This window comes from Podarcis pityusensis (genome assembly GCF_964106645.2).
Source record: "Podarcis pityusensis genome assembly, chromosome: 5".
NCBI classification, from domain to species: domain Eukaryota; kingdom Metazoa; phylum Chordata; class Lepidosauria; order Squamata; family Lacertidae; genus Podarcis; species Podarcis pityusensis.
Window position 1 is genome coordinate 59396210 of NC_138032.1, and position 27848 is coordinate 59424057.

At 46.4% G+C, this 27848-nt stretch overlaps 1 protein-coding gene and 1 long non-coding RNA gene across 22 annotated transcripts in view; one reads left to right on the forward strand and one right to left on the reverse strand.

Moving 5' to 3' along the window:
* Window positions 1-27485, reverse strand: part of EBF3 (EBF transcription factor 3) — a gene marked incomplete at its 3' end in the record, with an annotated part of 192981 nt that extends 165496 nt beyond the window's left edge. For 4 of the 21 annotated variants that reach the window (XM_081007168.1, XM_081007154.1, XM_081007164.1 and 1 more), the window contains exons 1-4: window positions 5388-6566; window positions 4747-4903; window positions 4210-4273; window positions 3328-3383 (exon numbers count right to left, since the gene is read on the reverse strand). In XM_081007168.1, coding sequence (XP_080863294.1) covers window positions 3328-3383; window positions 4210-4273; window positions 4747-4903; window positions 5388-5521 — 411 coding nt within the window. In that variant the 5' untranslated portion in view covers window positions 5522-6566. Of the gene's footprint in view, window positions 1039-3327; window positions 3384-4209; window positions 4274-4746; window positions 4904-5387; window positions 6572-17363; window positions 17472-27375 lie in introns of those variants that run through there. The other 17 variants (XM_081007158.1, XM_081007157.1, XM_081007151.1 and 14 more) reach the window with 10 other exon arrangements.
* Window positions 11794-27382, forward strand: LOC308477998. Its single transcript, XR_013986798.1, has 3 exons — window positions 11794-12545; window positions 20762-20901; window positions 27264-27382. It is a non-coding gene; the product is annotated as an uncharacterized lncRNA (long non-coding RNA).
* Window positions 27486-27848: the final 363 nt, after the last annotated feature.

Below are 27848 nucleotides of genomic sequence, written 5' to 3' on the forward strand. Positions count from 1 at the left end.
CTCCAACCTAAGAGCAGCGTGATAGGTGAAACCAGATGGACTGGATGCAAAGGACTGAGTCTTTTATAGGAGAAAGAGGGGTTCCCCAGTCACTGAGGCTGTGGCCCTTTCTTATATATTTTATGAGGCATTCTTTCCCAAACAGCGTCCCTTACAGCGGGTTACGGCGCATTTTGAGTTAGGTACGAAAGCGGCTATTTCCCTCCGTCTCCCACAACACACACACACTTTTCCTGATCAAAACAAGAAGTGTCTAGCCGCCTTGAGGAATCCCAGAAGCATGCACAACAATATGGTTATTATCGGCCTGATATTTGGGGAAGAAAGTGCTAATGGGCAATCTGGTGTTTATTTTGAAACTGCTAACAATGATTTTTCTTGGGTAAAAAAGGCAAGTGTGTCTGGGCACACGGTTGAGTGGGTTTTGAGCAGAGGCTCTAACAGATGGTGTGGAGCTATAGGTGCGCTTTCTCTCTCCCGCGCGCGCTCTGTCTCTCTCTCTCTCGCCCCCCTCCGCTCTCCAGACTTAGGGGAACCGTCGTGCCTGACCGGACTGTGAGCAGCAGGAGGAGGAGGAGGAGCGGCGGCGGCAGCAGCCTGGCTGCACCAGGCAGCTCATGGAAAGGCTTTTCCGCTTTCTACCCGCTCCTGCCCCTCCCCCAGCCCAGCCTCCCCTGGAGAATGAGAGACACACACAGAGCGAGCGGGGAGAGAGAGAGAGCTCTCGGCGCGCGCTGCTTTTTGCCTCGCAGGCTCCCCTGGAGAGCTTTCCCGCGCGCGCCGGCTTCCCTTCGCCCAAACAAGCGCCGCGTTCAGGGCTCCTTCCTCGAGAAGGCCGCAGCCGAGCTGTGCGTTTCCACAAGCCCCTACCACCTCGCACAGAAATCGGTGCTTTCCTCTCTCTCTCTCTCTCTCTCTCTCTCTCTCTCTCTCCTTCCCTGCCTCGCCTGCTTTGCCTCAACGCCCCCCCCCCCCCGCTTTTTCCCCTTCACACAGCCTGGGCCTCAGCCGTCTGTGCTCCATGAGGTCACTTGCTTCCATTCCCATTACTGCGGGCTTTCTCTCTCTCTCTTTTTTTTTTTTTTTTTGCCTCCTTTTGCAAAGGGGGCTGTGTGAGGTGGGAGAAAAAAAAAAGGGGGGGGAGGTTGGAAGAAGAACCGCTCGAGGCACACGAATACATGTAATTTCCAGGCCCCGCCATTCACCGCCTCGGCCACCACTCCTTCCCCAACACCAAGTGTGGGGAAGGCAAGCTTCTCTTCTTTCTTTCCCCCCACCTACCTACTGCGTTTGCTACCCACTTTGAGCCACTTTTTTGCTTGTTGACAAGGCCACGGCGGGTAGCTTGCGCGTGTCCTTTTCCCCAAGGAAAGCCTGCAAAAGTCCTCGTCACTGAAGCGGGGACATGGCCTAGTTTCCCCCAAGTTGTCTAAAGCAGGTACCAGTGTGGAGAAGCCTGAAGAAATATATGACACCGCAGACATAACAAGCAGTCAGTGGCTGCGAATGTTTGTTGTTGCAGCACGCCATATAACTTCTGGTGATTGTTACTTCGCCTCTGATGAATCCGCGTATTTAGATGTGATTTATTTTTTATTTTGTAGCACCAACAGAAATCCATAAACTGTCGGTTCAGCGCCATTGACTCTTTGATCAGTTACTGGGCTATCTCTCCCCCTCCCCCTCTTTCCTCCCCGTCAGCGAAGAGAGATTAAAAGCCTGTATTTTCAGCACTGGTGCTACTGCAAAGATCCGTAGCTTCAATTACCAATAAAAGTGTGCTTGAAAATGTTAGCCTCTTTCCTTTCTCTCTCCCTCCCTCTCTCTCTATTCAAGAGCATCAAAACTTGCAGAGCTGCCTATAGTACCCTCTTAATTAGCCTACAGCGATTTCCGAAAACATTTAGCTGCTATGTACAAAGGAAATAAAAAGTCATTGTCAACTCGAGAGCGCTCCAGAGTTTAAAAGGGTGCCTCTCTGTAACCTATTGAAATAATTATTGGAGGGCACAACGCCTCCGTCTTTGTCAGAGGACTGGGGTTTGCCTGTCAGGTTGGGTTTTCTCCAAAAGAGCACCATTCATTTAACTGCGGAGGGCATTTAAATCTAACCCTATTTTTGTCAAGATCGCTATAAACTTTCTGGTGAGGAGTGGAGAGACTGCTTGGAAGCTTAACCGAGCTGGAATTGTGTCCCAGGCCACATATTCCCAAAGCCCTGCCCTTTGTTTTTGATACCTTTTACATTTTATTTTTTTATTATTATTTTTCAAATGATGCCAGAGAAAGCAAGTTTCTCTTCGTGCACCATTGCAAGGAGAGACAAAAAATGCACTGGGCATTTATTTACAGTACTAAACACCCCCGGAATTCTCTATTTTCTGAGGGGCACAAGTTCCCCTCGTTTACATGTGTGGAAACATTATCTTTTTTCTGAAAAAACCGGGAAAGCAGCAAATGACTCTCTCGGGAAAATAAAAGAAGATTTAAAAGTTGAGCCATCCAGTAGCTAACAGGCAGCTTTTGGGATGGGGGGTGGGGACAGTTCCTTGCCTTTAATTGCCTTGGAGGAGTCCTGAGAACACTGTAGTTATCCTCGAGAAAGTTGGCCAAGACAGGTTAAATAATTTAATAAGGACCTGCTTGTAATTATGTTATTTACAAGGGATGACAGAGGTTTGAGAAAGAAACAGGAGCTGATCTCAGGGAAAATGGACGGGTTTGGGTGACCCCTGGAGCATAGAGCTTGAATTATGGAGATGGGGGACTGCGAGGTGAATCCGGACTAGTGGAGAACAAGATGACTTTTCACCTCAACACATTTAACTTTTACATCCCAAATAAACGTCTCGCGAGACTAAATCATCCCATTTGAAAAAGAAAAAGAGAGGGCAGAGGAGAGGAGGAGGGAAGGAAAGCTGCTTCCTTCGATTCCAGCGCGTCCGGATTAAGAGACAATTTCCCTTTTTGTCATCGGTCTTAACAAAATTAATCCCCCAGGTTGTTTTAAAATAAAATTGAGGGAACACTGGAGCAGTTGCCCTCCCCGGTCACTTCTTCTTTCCCTGATATCAAGCAGATGGAAATCTGGCATTAAAGGGCAGCGCATTCATAACAGCTTCCTGATAGTAACAGTAATAATAATAAAACTAGTTTGCTTTCGAAGTATTTGTCAACCGTATGGGAATTTAGCTAACATGTCAAGGGGGCTCGGGGAAGGATAGGCGTGCCATCAAGAGCCAAGGAGAGTCCCATTCCCTCGGAGGTGGGAGTCAGACACAAACTCAGCAGCTCACACAACTCTTAAAAAAGCTTAAACTTTCTCACCTGTTTGGTCATGGAATCTATTAGCCGAACGTACAAATCCTGTTCCGTTCTAACTCCTGCGTATGGGGGAGGAAAAGCAAAAACAAAACGAGAGACCCATTTATTGTCAGAAACGAAGTGCCTGGCGAGCAAGGCAAAGCTACACAGATAACACAATGGCTACACGAAGACACTCAGCTGGACGCTGGGTGCAATAAAAACGCATGTGAGAGAGGGAGATTCAAATAAAAATAATCTAGTCTGCAGGTTGTCGCTGCCTAGCATGTATGGCCACAGAAACATGAGACAGCTGCCTTGACTGAGATAACTGAAGTATGCATGTTTCACCAAAGTGGCCTGCGTTATCATAAAGTAAGCCCCCCCACCCCACCCCAAAGACAACACAAGAAATAAAGGTTGATTGCTCGGGTTTCCGATCCCTATTTCCCTTTGTCAATATTTGCCATCCAACTTCCTGATTCTTTTGGTGTGGAATCATGTACATCTGGCATGATGGAGCTAGGCAGTCACAAGAATTAACATTAATTTGCGAAGCTGGGTTTGGATCTCTTAAAAGTGATGTTGTGCTGGAGCAGATATTGATTTGGGGCATTTCGCTTGTTTGTGTGTTTGTGTGTGTGTGTGTGTGTTTTAACTTTCTACTTCAAGACCAGCCGGTTAATCATGTAAAGTACCATTGACTTATTGATCGCTTATGTTTTGTTTTCCTTCTATGCCATAAGAAGAGTCGTGTTCACAGTCATGTAATTTTAATCTCAAAATCTTTATATCCTTTGTTTGTTTTTTTGTTTAAAGTGCTCCAGAAAGAGGGTAGCAATTTTCGTGCATATACAGGTAAAACAACAAACAACAACAAGGATGCAGCGAAGAATAAAAACTTACCATTACTGTACAATAACTGGAGTTTATAGTGAATTCCATTGTTAGTTTTTTCATTGTTTGGCTCCTGCAAGTAATGATAAATAATTGCTTTTAATTGGTTTGTGGGGTTGTGTTTTAAAAATGCCGTAGCTGGACTCCAGCTGCCTATAGGATCAGATTGCTCCAGCAGCAGCAGCTTCCCATTAGAATGTTTTGTTTTGTTTATCTATCTTTGTGACAGACAAGCTTTGTTTGGGACCGGAAAAAATGGACTTCTGGCTGCTGAAATATGCCGGTTAGGTTAAGGGAACTTTGCAAACCAGTTTTAGGTGCCAATCCCTGGCATCAGAACTTGGGACACTACACGTGGTTCGGATGCCTCTAGAGTCCCGTTAGAACTGCTACTGTCTAGGCAAGGCGAATGTTATATTTAATCGTCGGGATCCGACTTATATCACATTATTATTATTTTATTATTTTGCTATTAGTACTATTTTAAATGATGGGGCGGGGGCGGGGGCGGGGAGGGAAGGTTGCATTTTTTAATTAAAAACTTACTTTCTCTTTTTCCACAAAGTCCACAAAAGCAGTCCTTTCAATCTCCACTGGCTGCCCCTGCCTGTCGTACAGAGCTAAGACGAAGTGGAAAAAATTGGATTTTCTGAGATTGGAAGGCGGCTGTTTCTCGAAATGTGCCCGAGCCAACCCCACACCGCTGCGGGGAGAAAAAACAAGATAATTTCTGGGTGAGAGAACCGGAGGCACAGGAGAAGCAAGAGAGCGCAGGGACTTGGGGGTGCGCGGGCGTGGGGAGGGTGGGATGGACGGGTTCAGATATGTAGATAGATGGGTAGATGGAGAGATATCACAAAAGAACACACACACATTGGGAGATTGTGGAAATTACTTCTGGGGGGGCGTTGGGGGAGAAAGGAGAATTTCTGGATTTGTCACTATCGCCGTAATATTATGTAATGAGCAGGGAGAGAGCATGAGAGAGGCAGGCATGTGGGATTGGGGGGGGGGGGAGAGAAGGAGAAGAAGCAGCAGAAAGAGAGAGAGAGAGAGAGAGAGGGAGACATTGAAGCGGAGTTCAGGGAGATTGTAATTGATATGGAGCATCGAGGGCGATTTACGGCCGGGATGCGAAGCGCCAGAGAGAGGCGAGAGGGAGAACGGGGATCATTTGGCACACGTACCTTTGCGCGGCTGTGTTAGCATCCACAACCCCAGCTGTATGCATCCATGATCGGACTGGGTTCATTCCACTGCCCAGCGGTTCTTCTTTCATGGTCGTCCCACCTCGTGGTATATTTTCCTGAATCCCAAACATTAAAACAATTTGGGGGCAAAACCAGCTCTGAACCAAAAGGGGCTAAAAATAATAAAAAATAAAAAATTGTGGGAAATGTCAGATAAAGGGGGTGGGGGGTCGTAGTTGATGGCTGTTGTTTTCTTTCTCTCGTGGCGGTGGTGGGGTTTGTTTGTTTTGTTTTTTTTCTTCCTTTCTCCTCTCCCCCCCTCTCTCTCTTTCGCTCGCTCGCCTCTTTCTCTCCCGGTCTCCCACTCTCCTTGGCGCGAGCGGAATAGAAGAGATGACTTTACTCCCCGCGATCAGTAGGAGGAAAGCCCAGTTCAAGTCGTCTTTCCGTCTTCAATCTGTCCTGTATTGGCACGGCATAAACAATATACTGAGCAGTTCTACTTGGATGGCGTTCCAGTTTGGAGGTTTAAAAAAAAAAAGAAAGAAAGAAAGAAACCAACAACACACACCAAAAAAACACAAAAAAACCCGGAGAGGTTGAAACAGAGGTGGGGGGAGAGAGGGGGGAAAATGAAGTTTTTTGTTGTTGTTGCTTTTAAAAAAAGTAGGAAATACAGCCGCCGGTATTGCGAGGTTGCCTTTGTTTTTTCCCCCTTTCTTTCTTTTCTTTCTCTCGTTCTTTCTTTAACAAATAAATAATTTTTGTTGTTTGTTTGCCGAGGCTTCTCAACGTGGTGTCATCCCTAGTAAAACAGCATCAAAAAACCTTCAGGACACTGCTGAATCGACCACTTCTGGCAAGGCTCTCCTGCTCCAAAAGACAAATAAACGAAAAAATGATTACCATGGAGGTGTTCCTGGACACAGGAGAGCTCGATGAGGGGCCTTTAGCGTCTTGCAGAATGGATGGGAAGCGTACAAAACTCAGCCCTCCATCCCCTAGGAATGGAACCTTTCCCGGGAGCCAAAACTCTAAACCCCCGGGAACGGCGCTGTCAGATTCTGACGTGCGGGAGGCGGGGCCAACACCATATATGGGGGGCAGAACAAATCCTCCCTTTAGCCGAGAGCTCCACAGCTTGTTTAGTTCTGACTGACTGCTGCAGCCTCCGAGTGCAGCGCCACGCTGCCCCCCTCCCTTATAACGCAAGCGTTAGGGTGGGCTTTTTATTTTATACATACATATATATATATATAATAATATATATGCATGCAACACACACGCGCGCCGGCAGCCAATGAAATTAGAATATATATATATTAATAAAAAGGGTGGGGAGGGGAGAGTCGCAGCACAGGGACAGCTGGAGCGCCTCGCAATTTGCAAAGAATCACGATCGTTAAAAGACTAGCACGCCTCAATATAAACAGAGAGCGGTGCTGGATGTTAAACACAAAACCTATGCACACACACACACACACAAACAAATGCACGCTGAAAGGGGGAGAGAAGAAACGGGCGAAGAAGGTGCGTGGGATGTAGGCTAAAGACATCAGCGTGTAGGTGGCCAGGATCCTTCCTTCCCAACCCCTACACACACACACACACACGGGTTCTCTCTTACAGCAATCTTTGGGGGTGAACCGGGGAAGAAAGGGCCGTTCGGACAAGGTTCCGTGCGTTCTGGAAAGTGAATTGGCCAGGCTGCTTGACTTGGCTGTATTAAAATGCACACGCGCGCGCGCGCACACACACACGGTCTCTGGTTTAATTTTACGAGTCAAGCCCTGGAACGATTACAGGTGGTCTGCAAACTGCGCACAGGGTGATTAGTGCGTGTTGACCAACTGCAACGAAGCCCCGTTACGTTTGGGTAAAGGGCAACTCTTCGCCGAGTCCGCAGGGGCGCAGGCATGAAATGCAAACTTTCTAATAATATTCGTGGGGAAGGTGAACGCCGCCCAGAACAATAGCCGAGCCCGCCCATCCCCCCCCAAAGCACGTCCTGTTTTCTAATCCGCTCCTATTTTTATTTGTATTTCTTTTTTTAAAAACACAAGAAACACAAGCCTCCAAAGTTACGCTCCTACTGATGAGGAGCAGAGAGGAAAAGAAACCCGCGCGGCGCTCTTTAGAATCCCAATCAATGCCTGGCAGTGCTTTCCAAGTGACGCGGTTTTTTTCCTCGCGCTTGCCTTTTAGCTCTTTTCCGGTAACAGGTTAGGAAAGGCAGATCACAGCATCTTTGAAACTTGGGTTTCGAGGAATCGTTAGAGCTGTGTGCGTGTATTTTTGTGTGCGCGTGTTCAGAGAGGTAAAGGCAATGGGGAGATGAGCACTCAAAAGTGCTAGAACTGTAGGATTATTGGAGTTAAGAGTGAAATGGCTAATTACTTGTGAGATGGGAGACACACCACTGACAGCACGAGGTGAATTATTCCTGGAAAGAAAGGGGGGGAGAAAGAGATAGGGCGCAGGGTTTTCAAAAGGGCAGTTGCTTTTTCGCAAGGAGGAGACCTTGGGTATACTATAGACAAAGGGGTGTCCCGGATACTCTTCTGCAGAGACGCAGCAGATCCCCTCCTCCGCCCCCCCACCCCGTTTGATTGTGTGTGTACATATGAGCCCAACAAGGGTATTAAATATATATATATAAACCTTCCCCCATCTTGGGTGGGTTAGGACTTCCTTTTATGTGAATTGGCAGGGGTATGTACGTTAATATTTTAATTAATCGGTGAAAATCGAAGTCCGATTTGTGTTACCAAGGGACCCCCGATCCCTCCTCAAAGGGTGAGGGGGGTGCGCGCGGAAATATGTGTTAGAAAGCAATCTATTTTGCTGGTGTTGGGGGTTAATGACTATTGCTAAAGATAAGTGAATTATCAAAGCTGTTGCTCTACCCGATCTCAAAATCCATTACATTGCTGGCCGTCTAATTAAATACGTAAGTATAATAAAATCATATTTTATGACTATTTGAGGGTAATGAGATTAGTCTTTAGAAGCGATCGCCACATATTAAAGATGCCACTGTCTATAGAATGTTAATAACCTTAAATCAAAGTGTATAGAAACTATTCACGATAAATTAAAGGGGGGATCCTGACTCCATAATAATAATCAGTGGGTACCGTGGGGTAGATTGAAAGATGTCACACCTCTTCTGAGCTAGACTTGCAAGGAGAACTAAAGTTACAAAACAAGTTGGGGGGGGGGGGAGAAAAATAAATGTCTCATTTTCTTTTTCAGTCCCCTTTTCTGTGTGTTTTGTACAGTATATATAGACGATAAAAGCTTCTTGGAGTCATTATGGACAAAATACTATTGTCTCTCCCGGCTATCACTTTTTTAAAAGATACTTTCCCACCGTGGGTCAAATATCTGATCAGGACCAATCTGATAAAAATATACCCGAAGAAGGTTAAAGTTGCTCCTTTTGCCTGCACTAACAAAAAGCACCATGCTTCAAACCATTTACAGTATCTTTAATTCAGATTACACGCGCCAAGGCGATTTAAATCTGATTACCAAATTAGATGGTTTTAAAACAAATCCTTTTAAATCTGATACTGTTGACTAAAGGGGGAGGGGGAGAAGGAGGGAGGTGTATGCGTGTGTGAGAGGGGGGTGAAAGTTGCATAAGCCCCCCATCACATAAGGTAACGATCCTGCCCCAGAAAGAAAGGGGAGTTTTAAACCTTTTTGACAACAAATGCAGCTGCCCCGCTATTTTGGACGATATTAAGCGAAAATGAATGCAAATCTGTGTTCAGAAGCCATCTGGCCAGAAACAGGGGAGTCAGCTGCTCTTCACATCAGACTCTGAGGCTGAATCTATTTCAGCTCATTTTCTAGATCATCTGGTCCTGCACCCAAAGCGTGGAAAATACGGTCTTTATCATTCACCAACTTTCTTTCTTTCTTTCTCCTTCCCCTTCTCGCTTTCACCTCTGGCTCCAAGCCACATTCGGGGAGCAAAGCGGAGAGATGGAAAGGGAAGGGGAAAAATCACTTCCTGGGTTTGGATCCTAAGGGTGTGTGTGTGTGTTTTTGTCTGCTTGCTTTCGAGCACCTCAAGCTCAATTTTTCTACCCTGTCGAGGGGCAAGGAACAAACACCCCGCCTTTGCCCCCCACCCCACCCCATCCCGGGGGTAGAGAGCAAAAGGACGGGGCGATTCCTCTTGTCCAAGGAGGAGGGGGGGGAGAGAAAACCTGCTTAAGCAAGAGGCGGAGAGTTGTTTGTAAGAGCGTCCGCATAATACTTGGGGGAAATCAGTGTTTCCCTCATAAAACGGGGGCTTCTCTTATCCCAAATAAAAGGGGAGGAGGTGGCAGGGAGGGAGGTGGCCGGGGCGAGGCTGGCTCCGAGCCCCCGGCGAAGCGCTGTCCTGCCAAAGAAGGTGAAGTTCACCGGGACACAAAGCACCAGGGGGAAGCAGACGATGCGCCCTTCTTGTGCGGATGGTGAAACTTTCCTTTTGAAACGTTTGCAACCTCGGGGAGGACCAGGCAGGCCTGGTCACAACCTAAGCAGTGGGGAGGTGCTCACCCTTAAATGAGAGAGCCCAGGAACTGACCAAGACTCAGCTGAGTTGGTAGCCCGGCCACAGCCAGGCAGGCAGCCGTCCCCTCCTCCTCCTCCTCCTCCACCCCCCCACCAAAAAGTCTTGACCTTAGCAAAGTTAGTCATGCAGAATGTGCTGCGGATTTGAATGAGATTTGCATGTTGCAGCCAAGACCTCCCGAAGTAACGACCCTCCTCCTCCTCCTCCTCCTCGGAGTGTGTGAAGTGTTCCTTTTGTGTGAATTTACGGGGTGAGGCTTCAATGATCCCCCCACAAATTTGCATTTAAATAGCGACATCAAGCGATTCGCGTGCCACACACCAGTGGTCTCCCAGATGTCAAGCCGAAGTCAGTCAGATGGCCATTGCCCAGCTGTCCTTCTAAACATCATCATACCAGAGCATGCAGTGACCTTAAAGGGACAGAGCCCTGCCTGGGCTTTCAACCACCACCCAAGGCTCCTCTTTCTCCGCACCCCACCCCTTACAAGGGTGGCGGGGGAGGGGGGAAGCCGGGTGTGGGGGGGGGGAGAGGACACGTCCGATCTGGCCTTTCAACATGTTCCATTGTACAGCCCCCGTCTGTTAAAAGCCTGAGAAAAGGAATCGCAGAGTCTACCATAAATCATGTTTAAGATCTCAACCCTTCTCCCCCCCTTTCTGTGTTCTCTAACAACACACAGCATAATGACCCATAATCGCACACCTTATACGGATCCCACAGATTCAAACTGATAATTTGCCCGGCCTCGGAGTGCGCGTGTGTGTATGCACATATACGCGTGTTTGTGTGCGCACGCGCTTATACACACTTACTTACACGCGCACAATTGCACGCACACACGCACGCACACTTGCGCGCTCTCTCTCTCTCCTTTGGGATGATTCTCCCGAGACTATTATCGCAAACACTTCACTTATTATCTCCCTGCCACCACCCTGAATAAGAAAGAACTGTTACACCTCAGTGGTTCAAACCTTCCCAATTTTCCCACGTGTATTCCCTGTTTATTTTGCCTGGTGCTCAAGTTCCACGCTGCTCGTCTTCCCCCCTCTACTCCCCCCCCCCACTCCAATTTGGTGTGTTTATGCGCGCCTGAGTGCAAGTTTCCACTTTTGCCAAAGAAACTTTGGAGGGAGGAAAAGTTCAGAGAGAAGGAACGGTGCCATCAGCTTGTGGTCACGCCAACCACCATGCGCGCGCGCGCGCGCTCGTGTTTAATTTTCACCCTTCTGTCCATTCTTATTATTCGAACGAGTATTATTTTATTTCGGATGGCCAAGCGAAGAATCGAAGCCAACTTGCCAACACCCATATTTCATTTTTAGTGTTTTTCAGGCGCCATTGATTAAGGACGTGTTCGGTTCCACTCGGAGTAATTTATGCCCGGCTTCACCGAAACAAATCTCAGCAAACTCTTGTTTCTTCGCTTCTCGAAGAGCCGCACATTTGTAGTTCAGCTATTTGTTTAAACTTGGCAAGGTCTCCCAGAACAATTTGGGTTGGCAGTGTGTGTGTGTGTTGCGGGAGAGACACTGGGGGTGCCAAGGGTCGACTAATTTCCCAGGTCGGTGGCTAGTATTTCGGGGCGCCCTGCGCGCCCCTCGGAGGTCCTAACTCCGGATTGTGCTGCTGTTACAGCAAGATTCGTAGGGTAAACGCGATTTGGGCGCGCGCTTGGGATGTGCCGAAGGCTTCCGCCAGCATAACTAACTGGGCATTGGTGGTGGGTTTTTTTTGTTTTGGGTTTTTTTTGTTTTTTGTTTAGAGAGAAGCTTGCTCTGGAGACTCCTTGAAAGATCCTTCCCCTGCCAAGGCCGGCACTTTGGGGTCAGTGCAGAGGGATTTGGGCCAGGGGACCTAATTCCACAGCATCCAGCTCTGGCTCCAAGCCGCCCTGTCCTCTTTTTGCTACTGCAGCAGCAGCGGCAGATCAGAGGTTGGCGGCGGCCCCTCTTTCCGGTGACGGTCCAGCTGAGAGGCAGGCGAGCCCAGGGACCTGGACCTGGAAGGAATTGGACCGCCCTCCTCGCCTGGACTTTGATTCCCTCCCGAATCCAATCCACCACCGTTTCCTTCTCCAAACAGATTCCAGGCACGCCAGCCCAAAAGGGCGAAGTTACAGCGGCGAGTGGCATTGTAGGAATTGGAAATATCTCTCTCTCACACACACACACACGCGCGCGCGCGCGCGCGCGCGCACACACACGCCTGTGCAAAGCCACCTGCCAGGCTCTGGTGCAGAGTTCGCTTCTGGCTCCGGAGCGAAACTCCGGACAGGCACGTGTGAACGTCAGCACGGTCTTGGGAATGCCCCGCTTCGCCTTCCTAGCCCACCCATACAAAACCAGGCAAAATATGGTATTGAGCTTCGATTGGCTTCATTCAGGTTAGCATTCACACCTGCCAAGTGCAAGGCGGGTGCTATGTATACCAAACAAATACACAGCAAGTTGGGGGGGGGGATCTTAACTAGCTCTGCTCAAACCGGCGTGGGGAGACGAAACCACGTTTAAGCATTTCTTCGTAGTGTCTTAAGGAGGTGAGGCGGACAATAACGCGCTGGTTAACTGGAGCAAAACGTAAGTTTTGTAGCAACAAGGTTTTTTTCCTCTCTCTCTTTCTGTGAACGAGCTGCTTTGATGATTTCCTTTCTCATCCACGCCTACCTCCTTTTGGTTAGATTGCAAAGACTGGGGATGGTGCGGGGCGGGCGCGCTGAGAAAAGACCTTTTAACTCTATTATTAGGCGACTTTCAGGAAACACACATAGACCAAAATCTCCCTGAATAAAGAGATATAATTCTCTAAGTAAAGAAATTCTAGCGTCTCTTGGCCGCCCGGCGGTGGTGAAGTTTGACGAACAGCGCCTCCTTGGGTGGGGAGACGAGATTTTCAGCGCAAATAAGATTGAGATCGTCAGTCGAGGGGACAAAAAGTAGCATCTCTCTCGCTCTCTCCCTCCCTTTCTACAGTCCACGGTCTTATTGGGCTTCATTTGCCCCTCTTCTGAGTGGCAGTGGTGAGAAACAGCTTTCTCCACCTGGGAGGCTGCTCTGAAGTTTCTTAGGCCTCTCGGATCCGCTGAGTATAAACGCGACGTTTCAGATTTAAGAGGAAGCGATTTTCTCTTCCCACCTTCTCCTAACGAACTCCCTCCTAGCAGCGGTCCTTAGTTTGGCATCTGCAAGCAGGGCATCCGCCTTGGGAAACTAAACGCGGGTGAAATGGCACCGAGATGGTTAGCCTGGAAAAACCTTCCCAAGTAGAGAAAAAACGGGGGAAAGGCGGGAGGGTGCCGCTACTTGAGAGTAAAGAGGCTCTCGGAGCAGGAGGGGAGCTCTGGCAACCGGGGAGAGAGAGAGAGGAGGGGAAAACGGGGATTCCGGAGCGAAGGTAATAGTCAGTGTGGAAAGTAACCACGGGAAGCGCGTTCAGCTGGAAGAAGAAACCAGGGGAACGTCCGTCACATTTGGGGCTTGGAAGAGTCTTCCTTTAGTTTAGGGGGACAGGACAGGACGCTTCCGTGTCTGGGAAAGGATTGGGGAACGGAGCGGAGAATACAGACCAGAAGCATTGATTTAAACTAAGCAAACCTCACGGAGAGAGAGGGAGAAAACGCACGTCAAATTGGAAGAACGTTGTTTGCCCGGAAGACTTTCTCTTTGCGATGAATGAATGAAGGCTGTAGGGGAAAGGGGAAAAAAAGAGCAATCCAATATAGGGAGGGGAGAGAGGGCTGGCGGGCTGGCGGCGGCGGCGTGGGGGATTGTTCCTGGAAGCAGGCAGGATCGGGCAAGGGAGGAAGTTTCGCAGCTTTTTAGGGGTCGAGAAAGCGCATCGTTTCCTAAAGACCTCCAGCGGTTCCAGGAAAAGCAAAGCCAGAGAGTTCGTCGGCATTTATTTAAATGGCCCTTTGTTGTCCTCTCCCTTTCCCTGCGCCGCCGGGCCTGTGTTTATTCGTAAACAAACAAAAGAAAAAACAAACAAAACGCCACCTCCCTTCCCTGCAAAGAAGTTTTCGAGCCGACCCGTCTTCATTATCCTACCATCAAAATCTCCACCGACTCCGACTGAACAAACAAGGATCGATCCGATCATTTCAGATATTATAATTGGCTTTAATTAAACACACTTCGTTCTAATTAACTCTGAAATTTTAGCATGCTTTGGGACGCTGGTGTCTGATTTGATATTGTCAGTCCAGATGTCCTAATAAAATTCAATCCTCCACTCAAGACTTCAATATTCACTAAGAACAAAATGCAAATTAAATGTAAAACCTAAAGTATCGCCAAAGGTATAATCAAGAAAGGTGTCTCCAAACTTCTCACTTTTTTTATTACGCAGTAGTTAGAAAATGCAGATTACAGCCTAACAAGACCTCGCCTGAATAATAGAGAGTTTAACTCTTTCCTGCTCTTTCCTGAGTCTAACCTAATGTGCTTGGGGAACCGGTGAACGCGCGCGCGCGCACCCTTGTCCTGCCGAGGACCAGAGCTGGGTGGGACTCGGGGCACATTTCCTTCAAAAACACGGTGCGCTCTTGAAGGCGATTTCGCCTAATTTGGGAGGGGGGGGTGCGACACCTCCAGTTCCCAGATATTTCCAAGATTGCAGAGAGGATATAATGCTCCAGAGCCGACTGGCACAATTTTTCGGCGACTTCCTTTTCCCTGTCGAGCGTAAAGGAAGAGGAGCATTTGGATAGAGGATCCTCCAGCAGCAGTTCAACTGCGCTGAGAGACCTGGCCACGCTCAGCTACTCCCTGGGCCAAGGAGGCTCTCTAACGTGTCCCCCACCCCGCAATCTTGCAAAGCAGTGGAGAAACAAGGACCCTCCATTCTCTCGGGGCTTCTCTCTCTCTCCATAGCCCACGATTGCGCATCCTTTTCAATAATTAAAGCCTTAAAAGCTGGTCCACCACCGAGCAAAGTTACATGACAGACTTCCCCGGACCAGCCTATTAAGAGAGGCTTTTTGATGGCTCCTGGACAGTTTAGCTGGGCGAGATGTCATTTGTTTGTTGCACTGGGAGTTTCGATCTATTGAATCGGGATAACAATAATAAACACGGAATGCTGTTACTCTTAAAAAGAGCACGGTTTGTAAGCAAGAACACTTGCTTATTTCCCTCCCGCCGCCCCCCGCTTCGTACATTGTGCCATGTTAATAAAGTCACTTAAAGTTGTTGCTAATTTAACTTTGGCATTAAAAAAAAAAAGAGGAGGAAGAGGGAAGGGCATGCGTGCGAGTGTGTGTGTCGCACGCGGGTGATTTGCATTTTCTTTAGTATATTGAAATGAGGAGAGAACTGCTGGGCGGTTGGGCTGCCCAGAGCATAGCTAGGGGCCATGCAGAAATAAAAACAGAGAAAGAAAAGAAGAAAGAAAGAAACGGGCTCCTCTTCTAGACTATTAATAAGCAATTTGTCCCGCTGAAATTTACATTGCAAAGGGGGGGGCGGAGGAGGAGGACGAGGGGGGGAGAAGAACTGGCCGTCCGCGCGCATTTGTGCTGCTTTCAGCTGCGCCAGCGCTGTGCAAGCTGCCTTGGTGGATGAAAGGATGAAGTGTCCCACACCGCCCCCTCCCCTCCCCCCCAAAAAGTGATTTATGGTAGATATTTAAACTTTCCTTCCTTATAACTGTTAGGGGCAAGGTTTCTCTTGCGCGCGTTTAGCGTGGCTCTTGATTTGCATATGCTTGATCAATCTCCTCTCTCCCTTTCAAGTGGGACACTTGGAATCCCCCCCACCCCACCCTCCTTTGAAACGCACAAGTACACACTTCAGCGGTTAGCCAAAGGGTTAATTTTAACCCCGCTCTTCACCCTGAAAATTGCGGCTTGTTGTGTTTCAAAGCTTATTTAGGTCTGAGAAATAATCGTAGCTTGTGTTGGGTAAACAACAAGTGCTGGGATTCATCCCCTCTTCCACACACACACACACACACACACACACACCACACTCCCTTCCTCGCAACCCAAATTTCCCTTTGGCTTTAAGGGGGGGGGGAGAGGAGAAAAGGGGGAGAGAATTTTTTAAAAAAGAAAAGAGTTTTTAAAGGTTGAATAGCGGGTGCAGTCTGCCACCTAGAGGACACTTTGCGTTTCCATGGCAAATCCCTGGCGTTTGCTCATATTAGATCCTTCTTTAGATCTTGATTGCTGTTTAAGTCACTTATCAAAATTACCCAGCTATTTCTCCGTGCCATTTTGCTTATGAAACATTGATTGCTTTGTTATTTGAACTTTTAAGAGCGCAGTATTAAAGAAAAAGAAAAGAAAGGCGCACAAAACAACTTCAACACTCTCCGCACAAGAAAATCGTTGCCATTTTTAGACATTAGATTAAAAGGTATGAAATGTAAAAATAATACAATTTGATTTGTTAGTCTAACTGCGATTTGAGAGTTGATGTCCCCAAAGGCCAGGCGAGCTTTTTCTCTTTATTTATTTTTATTAAAACATCAATCTACTGTGGAGCTGGGTGAACTCAGTTTCACCTAGAGAACATAAAATTCTCCATACCAAGGAAATAAGCACCTTTCATAAATCAACAGTATTCCTGACAGATCGATCAATTTTTGGTTGTTAATCCGAAAGGAGGAGTTTTAATTGCTTCCACCGTGTTTTTTCAGTTCAAGCACCTTTGGCGTTGCCAGACCCTTAAAAGTGCTTCACTCTGGCGCTATAATTTGGATGGAAAACAAAGTTACACCTTTCAAGCCAAATCACCTTCCCAACTCCCCCGAAACAACACGAGCAGCGCCAACATTCCTCTTCGGATCCCAACAGGGGTACCGAAACGACAACACAAAACAGAACTTTCTGACAACCTTCCAACAAACAGGGGCGCGGGCGCGCGCAGAGGCACACACAGATATACACAAGCCCGCAAGTAATCCACCCGAAGTTACACGGAGGAACACCCCACACGGTGCGTAAAAGGACAAAACCGCTGGCTGAGTGGCAAGAGGAGCTTCTGTCAAGCAGTGGCTTAGGACGCCTCTTGTCCTCAGACCCCTTTGATGCATGGAGCCAATTGCGGATCAAGTGAAATTGACAGCAACATCAGGCGCGCTGCCCTGCCTGATCAATCTGCCCCCTCGCCTAATTGGAGTCAGCGCAAGAGCAGCAAGGAAGCGAGAGTGGCTTTCTTTCTTTCCTTTCTCCCTCCTCCCTTGTGCCGAGTTACCAACCCAGCTGCACCACCCCCCTCCATCCCTCGGGCAACTTTGTCTCTTTCCAGAATCAGGACCACACACACACCTGAGACTGGAGGACCCCCTCGGAGAGAAAGGAAAGGGAGGAAGAGAAAGAGAAGTGAGGGGGGGAGCAAGCAAGCAAGCGAACGCAATGCTGGTAGTAATGGGACTCGCAAAACCCAATCGCTTACCTTTCACGGCTAATTAGGCAATAGACAGGTTTGTTTGGGTTCACAAAGGAGGCTAGGAGTGTTTATTGTGGACGGAAAGCTAGACTTGAGGAGTGTGTGTGATCTGGGCTATTTAATACATTACTTACCCGACGACAATCTCAGGAAAGCTCTACGGGGCAAAGGGATGTGAGAGAGCGCAGCAGTGCGCAAGCGCCCCCCCGGTTGAAACGGGAGGGAGGGGGAGCGACAAGCGAATGGGACTTGGGGGAGGAGGAGGGGGAGGAGGGAGGCTGGATGGAGGGGAGTCCGGAGTTGGGGGGGGGGGGGGCAAAGCGAGCAACAGTCTTGAAGAAAGTTTGGTGGGAGAGGGAGCTTGTCCTGGAGGAAGGCGCAAACCAGCAGTCAGGCAGCGGGCGAAAGGGATGGGAAGAGGCAGGCAGAGCGCGGCTGCATCCTCGGATGTGGGTCGCTCCCCTCGAGAGGCCACCTCGGGCAAAGGCGGGGAGTTGCACTTCGCAGAGGTGGCATCTCCAAGCCCTTGGCGGCTGGCCAGAGGGGGAAGAGGAGGCGGCGGCCGAGGAGCCCCGGAGGCTCTCTGCCAAGGGCGCCGCCGAGCCAAGCTGGGTTTAAACACCTTTTCACCAAAGGGTCGTGCGCGCCCAGACAACCAGGGTGGCCAAAGGGTCGGGTTTCCCCCCTTTTGCTCTGCTTCTCCAGACAGGGTCCAGCTTCTCGGCCAGATCAGTGACTGCATGCAGCATGACTAGCTTTGGGGACGGGTGGGCGCGGGGTTCCCCTCTTTCCTTGGATGCATGAATCTGGAGAAGGGGACTTGGGACTGTGGCGTCGAAGCTGCTTTGGGAAGCCTCGGTAGGAAAGGGCGGCCACGACCTGGCCTTATTCTAGGCTCCTTTTAATTGAGGGTGGGAGGAAGGGAGAGAAAAGCACTCTTGTGTCACCGCAAAGCCCGCGCTTTTCTCTTGACACCCAACTCATCAGTCCAGAAGACGTCTCTCTCCCATGCCTCCCTCCTCCCTCCCCCCCTCAGATGTTCACTAAAACAACTCCCGTTCCCCTCCCGTTTGGGTGCTTGTTTGTTTTTCGCCCAGGTTAATAATAATAATAGTAGCAGTAGTAATTAATTTAACCATAAAAAACCAGGCACATCTTCCTCCCGCTTTCCCACGGCTTGGCCACTCACCCCGATCACTATGAGTGGAAACTTAACCTCGGGTTTCTACACAAGTGGGAGACGGGTCCCAAACAGGAGAATCGCCCTGAAAGCGAGGAGGGCGAGAGCGCACACGCGTGCCAACGTGCCACCTTCCCGGGAGAAATAGTATGCGTGTCCCCAAACCACAGCAACATAAGAATACAACATTTGGGATCGCGGCACGTTTCCCTTCACGCCTGCACCTGAAGACGCTCGGGCGCAGAGGGGAAAAGACCTTGCGATGAGCCCCCAAAACGGGCTGCCTTCGGGTGTCCCCCTCCGTTTCCTTCTGTCAGGCGCTTTACGCTAGAGAGGTTGCTGGCGGCGCTGGTCTTTACTGCCCTGCGCCAGCAACTGGTGGGATCTGGACAGATCTGGCAACCTAGGCGTTTTTTTAAAAATCAACAACACACAAACAGTGCCCATCCACGTAGGTCATCCTCTAAGGAGGGTGGGGGGCAAGAAGGGGAGACAGTTCACGCCGGTAACAAAACGTTCCTCCCCCCAATCTAGCCAAATCGGATGGTAAGTGAAAGGTGAATAGCACTGCGCTTCGCAAAAACAGAGGAACCCGAGGTTACTATGCCAAGGCTGGGTTGGAGAGCGACCGTCGCTCCCTGGTCGATAGCGCGTGCTTACTTGGAAGTAAGCCCCGCTGAAGTCAACAGGAGTTACTTCCAGGTAAAGCAGGCTCTAAGAAGCTCTGTAGATCTCCCCCCCCCCCCGCGCTTAAATGGCTACTGTATTGTGTGCCACCACAGTGCGTTGGAACTGAATGCGCCGCCGCTGACAATTTCCACGCTTATTCTGAAGGCAGGAATCTTAAAAGACGGAAAGGCGCTTAGGGGAGAACCTCAATCAGTCAATGCCGGGTGGTGGTTTTAAACTTCTCAGCTAACGCGTAAAAGACCGAGGTGTAAAGGATATTTAAGACAGATCCACACACGAATTGTAAGCAAGTAGTGTGATATAAGCCGCTCTAGGTCTTCAGAAGGCGCTAAGAAGTCACAACCCCAGGTGGGATTTAAACACACACACACACATTTTTTTTTCACATTTTGGGACAAATTATACTGAAATACTTCGGTTTAAGTGGTCTGGATTGGCATGTATCATATTTCTCTTTTGCACCAGCTTCAGGAAGGAGAAGTACAGCCAGAATCTAAAAACAAAATGATTACTTAAAAAAAAACACCCAGCTAGTCATTAACAAATTATGGAAATTGACACCAAAGCACATTTTGTTACAAAGGGGAACACAAAGGTTCTATTACTTCATAAAGTAACAGATACACGAATTATATTGGGTTTTTTATTTTCTAGATCGTGGATGATGGGTACAAATCGATTTTTATTGTAGGAGAAGGTGAAGAGCTTAGACAGAGAATACAAAGTTGCCTGTTTCTCTCCTGAAAAAGAACTCAGTACATTTTAAAACAAAAAGGTGACCCTGGGGAAGCCCTCCTCCAAAACGCTCCGGCTGCTGAGATTTTTTTTTTTTTACAAGAATTCGAGAGGAATCTTTTTTTAATAAAAAAAAAAACCCCAAACAAGCTCAGAACCCTTACCCCAAGAATAAGACATTTTGCCAATGTTTTAATGTCAGATTATTATTATTTTTTAATCTATTTTTGTAGTTCAAGAATTTTAATTTTGCAAGGAAACTTAATTATAATTTCCCCCCCTAAAGTAATGAATTGCTACATTAGTCTTAACTTTTCTCAGCAAGGGGACAGAAAAGAGGGGGGGGGGGAGAGAGAGACAGAAACTGAAAGTGACCATTAAAGCCTGCAGTCCTGAACTCATTTACTCGGGGAATAAACCTCAGTGAGTATAGTGGGACTTACTTCTGAGTAGACATGTATAGAATCACACTGTTTCAAAGGTATAGAAGAGTAAGTAGGAGTTCATCAAAAAGCAATAAAAAAACTCTACCCACCCCAGTATTAATAATTACATGGCTGAAGAGTCAGCTGATCTGAGAGACAATGCAATTAATTTAACTTGGAGAGTGTGTTCGGGCAAGAGAGTCTGTCTTTGTGTACGTGTGAATTCTCCCTTTTCTGGTTCAGGGACTGAGAGAGAGCCCAGAGTGTTAGGTCTTCATGCTGAAGTATGGGTGCCTGAGGGTGGGCCATTTAGGAGAATTAGGCATAGTACCTAATATAACTTATATAACCCAAGCTTCATATTTGTTTTTCAGAATTATCCACCTCAGGCTGAGACGAAAAGAACCATCTCCCCCTTTCCTTTATCCAAGAGGATACGCCAGCCTTTCTGATATGCAGTTCAACCCAAGCCACTGATTTTCAGAAGTTATAATGTGTTCAGTAGAACATCTCAGTAAGTGGGCTTGCTAACAAAAGAGGATTGCTAACAAAATTAAGAAAACTGATAAAATCATAAATTAGCATTTGTTACTGGGAAAAAGGAGGTACCATCAATCTTGCAGTACACAGGAAGAAGCCTCATTGACTCATATTGTTTTAAAATCCTTATTAATAAGACTATTGTTTTGGAACGGTTTTCTCTTCATGACCACCTTAAGTTCTGCTCTGGTATATGTGAAATTTATATAATATGTGGCATGTAGTTACGGAAACATTGAAGTTGAGGCTGTTTGAAACCTAGTACTACAGGACTGATATGTATTAGCTGAAAATATGGGGGTGATGCACACCCACATGCTCCTGGGTTCTGTCTCTTTGTCACACTCTGATGTGACAAAGAAATGAGACCTAGAGTAGGACCTTTTAGATAAAAAGGTGGGGTTGTGCTTACAATAGTGGACTCCATTTGGGTCTGTGTTATAAAGCACCCAAGCTGCAGAGAGAGTCAGCAAGACTGTAGAGAGGCGGCCAAATCTTGCTTCTTCCAAACATCCAGGTTAATCTGGAACAGGTTTAGCCACCTCTTCCCACAGTGATTCTAATTATACCCCTTTATTGTCACATGGTAGGTCTATGTCTTTCTATGACACTCACTGACTTTCCTTCTAAAGAGGGGAACCTATTAGACCCAGAGAGATGGGAGGAGAAGAACAGGTGCATTGAAATGGTAGGCATTCTCTTTCACCAGCCATTAAGACAGGTGATAATTTGGTATAACAGGAAAAGGACCATTGCAGTCTGATTTCATCCTGTTCCAGTTTAGCTTGTTCTGCAAATAATAATAAGCAACAAAACAACAATAGCAGCTGTAACAGAAACAATAACTTACGATACACCTAAAATTTGCCAGGTTAATTAAAACCTGCGCACAGATTTACAATCTAATGTAGAAACAAGACACATTGTGGAGGGAAGTAAAGGGGTGAAATGATTTTTTTTTTTAAAGGAGGGGTTCGAACACAGAGACAGAAGAAGAGAGCAGGATGTAAGGCAGGAATTGCAGGGAGGTGGGAACAAAGGACATTATATGCAATGATATAAAGGTGAATTTTGATAGCCATGAGGCAGGAGGGAAGCAAGTTGATAGGCTCTAAAGAGCCAGGGGATGTAAAGTGGGTAATGATGATGTGAATGTATATAATTAAATGGAAAATAAATAATACACACACACATGTATGTGTGTGTATATTTGTGTGTGTGTGTATGTAGACAAAGGACATTTGTGGGGAATAAAGAGGGCAGTCTTAGGTTTAAGGCTGATATCTGTAGGTAGGTCTAAGATCCTGAGGAGGAACAGAGAAAGAAAACAAAATAGTTACAGAAGAGCAAAACCAGTAAGACATTTGAAAATGTTCACAGGCGTCTTGATTTGAAATCAAGGAGAGAGTGAGAGGACACCGGTAATGAGAACAGTGAAACTGAGTAATGCAAACTGAGCCGCAAGTAGAATATATCAAATGAGCGGCAGCACGCTGGAGAGAGAGGGAAGTTATTTAATAACAGATGTTGAAAGATGAAGTACAAGGTTGTAATCGTCAATGAGAATAAATGAGAGAATGGGTTAAAATGCTGGTAAAGCCTGCAGAAAGAAAATAATGAATTAAGGTCTATATTAAACAACTGAAAATAACAAGACCTGGAAGAGTGGAGGAAGAGGAAAGGAAGAATTAGAAGAAGACACGATTCTGGCCTTGATAAGTCTACAAACACTAGCATGATCAAGAACAAGAAAAGGTGATGTTGCAGCAATAAGAAAACCAGAAGCTCAGTTTTAGTAGAGTTATATTTAGATACAGTGGTACCTCGGGTTAAGAACTTAATTCGTTCTGGAGGTCCCTTCTTAATCTGAAACTGTTCTTAACCTGAGGTACCACTTTAGCTAATGGGGCCTCCTGCTGCCGCCGCACGATTTCTGTTCTCATCCTGAAGCAAAGTTCTTAACCCAAGGTACTATTTCTGGGTAAGTGGAGTCTGTAACCTGAAGTGTCTGTAACCCGAGGTACCACTGTAATGGGCACTTATCTGATGAGAAGCAGAGCTGAGACTGGGGCAAGAGAAGAAGAAGATAGTTCGTGTAAAGAATTGTAGGTCATTGGCATAAAGGTGGAATATTTTCTTTCTTAATTTTAATGGAGGCAGACAGGAGAAGTAAATGTTGGCCAGTTGATTCCATGGATGATCCTCTCTTCATAGTGACAAAGTTGTTATAAGAACCACAACAGCGCAATAGTCACCATTTTTGTCCCAGAAATGTGCCTCCAGTTTGGCATTTGGAAACTCTTGTCATGGTCAGAAAAGCAGGTGTAGGAACTTGGTTTTGCAGAACGTTTGCACAATATCTGTTGAAATGGTCTTCTGATTCCTATTGGCTCATATGAACACTGCAATATACAATAGTAAATGATTGATTCCACTAGAGACTTTTGGCTACAGAATCATGGAAGATCAACCATTTTTTGTTGTCCAGTGCAGCAGTATTAGGATGTTCAGTTTTAGTGTTGCAAAGAATCAGTCTAAGCTGTGGTAGTATCAGGTTCAGTATCAGAGGACGCCCCAGTGGTTCCTGCTAAATATCCCCCTCCACTCCAATAGTGGCTGTGGTTGGAAGTCTCCTCACTACGGCAGCAATAATATGAGTGTATGCCTTCTTAAGCCATGAAACCTTGGTCATATCTAATTCAAGGATCCATCTCCATGCCCTTAGTCAGATATTAATTAATTCCAGGAAAGTTTACACTGGGCATCCTCCATCAAACATCTTCCTCTGGTAATTAGATTAAGTCTAAATTTACATTTCCGGCAAAATGCCCATGAGGGACAAAAGAACGTAAGACAAGCTTGCTGGATCAGACCAATGGGTCATCAAGTCCCTGTGTCCTGTTCTCACAGTGGCCACCCGGATGCCTGTGGGAAGCTTGTAAGCAGGACATGAGCACAACAAGGCTCTGCATACCTGCAATTCATCAGCAATGTGGCACTGTGCATCTGACAGGCATGGTAGCCATTGAGAGCCTTGCCCTCCATGAATTTGTTTCTCTAAAAATTGATTTATTATCAAAAAAGGGCAAACAAAATAAAGAAAAGAAACAACAAATCAAAAATTTAATCCATAAATTGTTAATATTTGTATGAGAAATAAAATCATTCCATGATAACTGGGCAATTCTTGCGAACTTCATCCAAGTAAGCAAAGCAGCATTGTCATTTTTAAACCAACAGTGTCCATTGCAATAACCTCAGTGGTGTGTCATCATCTTCAGTAAAGACCCCCAGAACAGAACTGCAGTGAACACATATTTAAGATATGGGTCCATAACAATATACCTTATGCAATATGTTCAATAACAGTTTAACATCAGATGTATAATGCCTTTAACAATTTGTTGGGGGTGGCGCGGGTGGCGGAGAAACAGCTTACAGAATACAGTGATTGACCTAACCTGACAGAACCAAATATGTATATATATGTATGTGCGTAGGTAGTTCCCTTACGAAGGGGCAAGAGACAATTTTAGCCTCTGCCAGTCATCATTGACAACAGTGAGCTAGATGGATCAATTGCCCGACTGTGGCAGTTTTCTGTGCACACTGCAGTTTCCTGTGTACACTGACTGGCCAGTGACTCTACAGGGTTCAGGTAGGGATTTTTCCTAGCCCTACCGGGAGGTGCTGAAGACTGAACCTGAGGACTTCTGCCGGTAAAAGCGTGAGTTATGGTCATTCTTTCCTCTGAGCTACTCCTCTGTCCTTTTGGATGGGATAGCAAAATGACCTCCAAGATCTTCCTGACTCAGCCAAGAGTCCTATGGCTGATGCTTTGCAAGGGTTTGGTGACGCTTCCAGGTGAATGTGCCAAATAAATAGTGGAGAAAAAGGATAGGGAGCACTTGGATGTCTCTGACTGCTACTCTATCCATTTATCCTCCCCAACTAAGGGAGATAATCATATAAAATAAATCTGAGTTGGTCCTACTTCAAAACTGAAGAGCAAAACAGAAGCCACATTGTTGTTCATCTAGTTCCTTCCTGCCCGAAAGCCACTTCCCTAATGAGTTACTTCTGAAATGGCAGGGAGATGAGTTCACCAGCATCGTTTTGGGATAAATCTAGCCATACACCTTCACAGCTTCTGCATATTAATTAGTGGGCTTGGCAGCTTAAATAAGGTAGAGAGGTATGGGGTTTTTTCCTCTGTAGCACATACCGGTATATTTAGTTCCAGCTCTCATGGAATCAACATCTCAGAGCCCATGTAGTGCTTCCACTGAATGTTTCAGCAACACAAATGATCACTATCATCATTATTTTTAAAAGCAAATAAGAACATTTCATTCTATGATCAGAGGTTGTAGAAACATTGTGTGGAATATAGAATTCCATTAATGGATAAGACACTGGGAAGAAGCTGGCAAAATTTATTTATTTCCATAGGAATTTAGTTGTTTGTCTGGCACAACTAAAATCCTCAAACGCTTTAAATCATGAAGGTTTTGTTTGAACTTTATTGGCTTCTCTTCTTCTTGCCCCTATGAAACAAGCTTTGGGAACTCTGTACATTTAGGAGTACACATAGATTCTTATTTCTTCCCTTCATGTTCCTTACTTTCAGCCTTCCTCCCTTTCTTGTTAAAAATCAGACAGTTTTTTTAATACTCTTTTTAAAGACAGCCTTAATAAAGATGTAGAAGAGGCAGCATGACCAAAGTCATTGCAAAACATTTGCTCATACATGCAACCGTTGCTAGAGTTGAAAGGCATTGTGATAAGGTTATTGAGCCCCAGTGTGCGGTTTTCTTTGTATGGCCCTGATCCAAAGAAACACAACTGCTCCAGAAGAGTCACTTGTATTGCCATCTTGTTTTCTGAAAGACCAATCAGAGCTAGAGATGCAAAATGTCTCTAGATAGAGACAGAGATGGGAGCAGTTGAATTGTATTCTATAGAGACCTAATGTAGCATAGCAGCCTAAGAGACTGAGAACCAGTCACCATTAAGTCACTAGATTGCCCAAGTAAGCGACTGCTTCTCAGTTTCAGCCCCCCCCCCCGGCAAAATTATCATACGGAAGTGCTTTGAACACTTCAAAGCATGTTGTTGTTGCTGACAGCATCCCTTGATACCTATGTCAAGTGTACACTGCGAGTTATTGAATGTGGTTCTCCTCTCCCCAATCTATCGATTGCGGTGCACACCCTTAACTTTTTTTTTTTGTCTGTACTGGTAGGCTTTGTACATACCATACCTTTACAGAACATTAAAAGCACATTCCTTCCCTCAAATAATTATGGGTTCTGCAGTTTACCTCTCACAAGCAACACCCAGCAGTTCTCAGCAACACTTAACCAACTACAGCATCCACACTTCTTTGAAGGAAAGAATATACTTTAAAGGTGTAGCACAGAGCTTTCCAAACTTTTCATATTGGTGGCACATATTTAGACAGGCATCATTTCATAACACAATAACTCAGTTTTACTAGCAAACAGGAAGTTAAACTAACCCCTTTCCTGCCCCGGGAGGAGCGTGGGGAGTGTTCGTGCTACACACTTACACACTGCAGCCGACACATTAATGTGTCATGACACACAGTTTGGAAAGCTCTGCTGTAGTGTGTACACAGACTGCTTTCCTCTTATTCTTGAATCAGCGCGGCAACTGGTTACACACCTGAGGCTATCTGCAAAAATGATGGTTAAAGTATGTGTCTGTGTGTATGGGGGAGGGGGGAATCAAATTAAAAAGCTATATTGTCCACAGACTTTACTTTGTTTTCTACCTTTTATTGAGATCATTCATAAACTAGACTAGCCTAAAACGAGTAACTCGTGAAAACAAATTGAGATGAAGGAACAGGGCTTATTGGGTGAGAAGCTGAGCTAAATCTGAACCCAGAACTTTCCCCCACCTCAGTCATGAAACAACAAGAGAGAGCAAGACAGCATATGCAAAGTGTCTGTCTTTTCCTCTCCACTGGCCATTGGTATTACTCCCACCCCGCAACTGCAATTTGGGTTAAGGACTTCCAGGTCAGAGAGCATGAGCTCAGTCACTTTCTTATTTCAGAAATTAAGCTCTGCTTGGCGGTTCTGCTTCCAAGTGGGCTTCAGCCTTGACATTCCTCATTGTACAAATATGACACCATCAGGTTAAATTCACATGTGTTAGCACTTCTGTCTACGCAGCAAATACAGCCGGCATAGGGGAAGTCAATGGGGTAACCTGTCCATTCCTTTTTCGTCGCTTTCGTGTGCCTCACCCTCTATCAGCAGTTTTCTGTCTTTGTGCTTTAATCTTATTCTTCCTTCTACCTTGCAGTGTGTCAGAACGGCTTCATTCAGTGCTGAGATGGAAAAAACTGCATACTCCAACTCTGCAGGGATACTACAGAACTGAACAGTCGAGTTTCCCCCTGGTACCAGCATCTTACCTTTGCAGTTTTTGCTCTTCCACCAGCCCTGAAGCAACTTGTCTGCTCCCAAATTGGAGTCTTCCTTATGGCAGCACAGATACTTGATACTCCTTTACTGGTAAGGCAGGCTGTAAATGTATTGTGAAGTGCAATTAAGTGGATAACGGTGGTCAAATACTCTCCTCATTCACCTGTGCGTTATTTTTCTTGCAGAGAATTCTTACTTTTGTTTACATTTCATAGTGTTTCATTTTTAATGGCTGTGAGACAATACAGGATCTGTGCCATTTTGAACAGCTCTTTATCCCTGATGTAGAACTGGAATCACTATATTATTTTGAATAGAACGTTGAGATTTTGCAAAAGTGAACAAAGAAACAAACCCTGTCCATAGGCTTACAATCTCATACAAGTCGAAGTGTGGAGAAGATGAAAGGGTTAGAAGGCAGACTACCCAAAGCCCTTTTAAATACACTATGATTAACACCCAA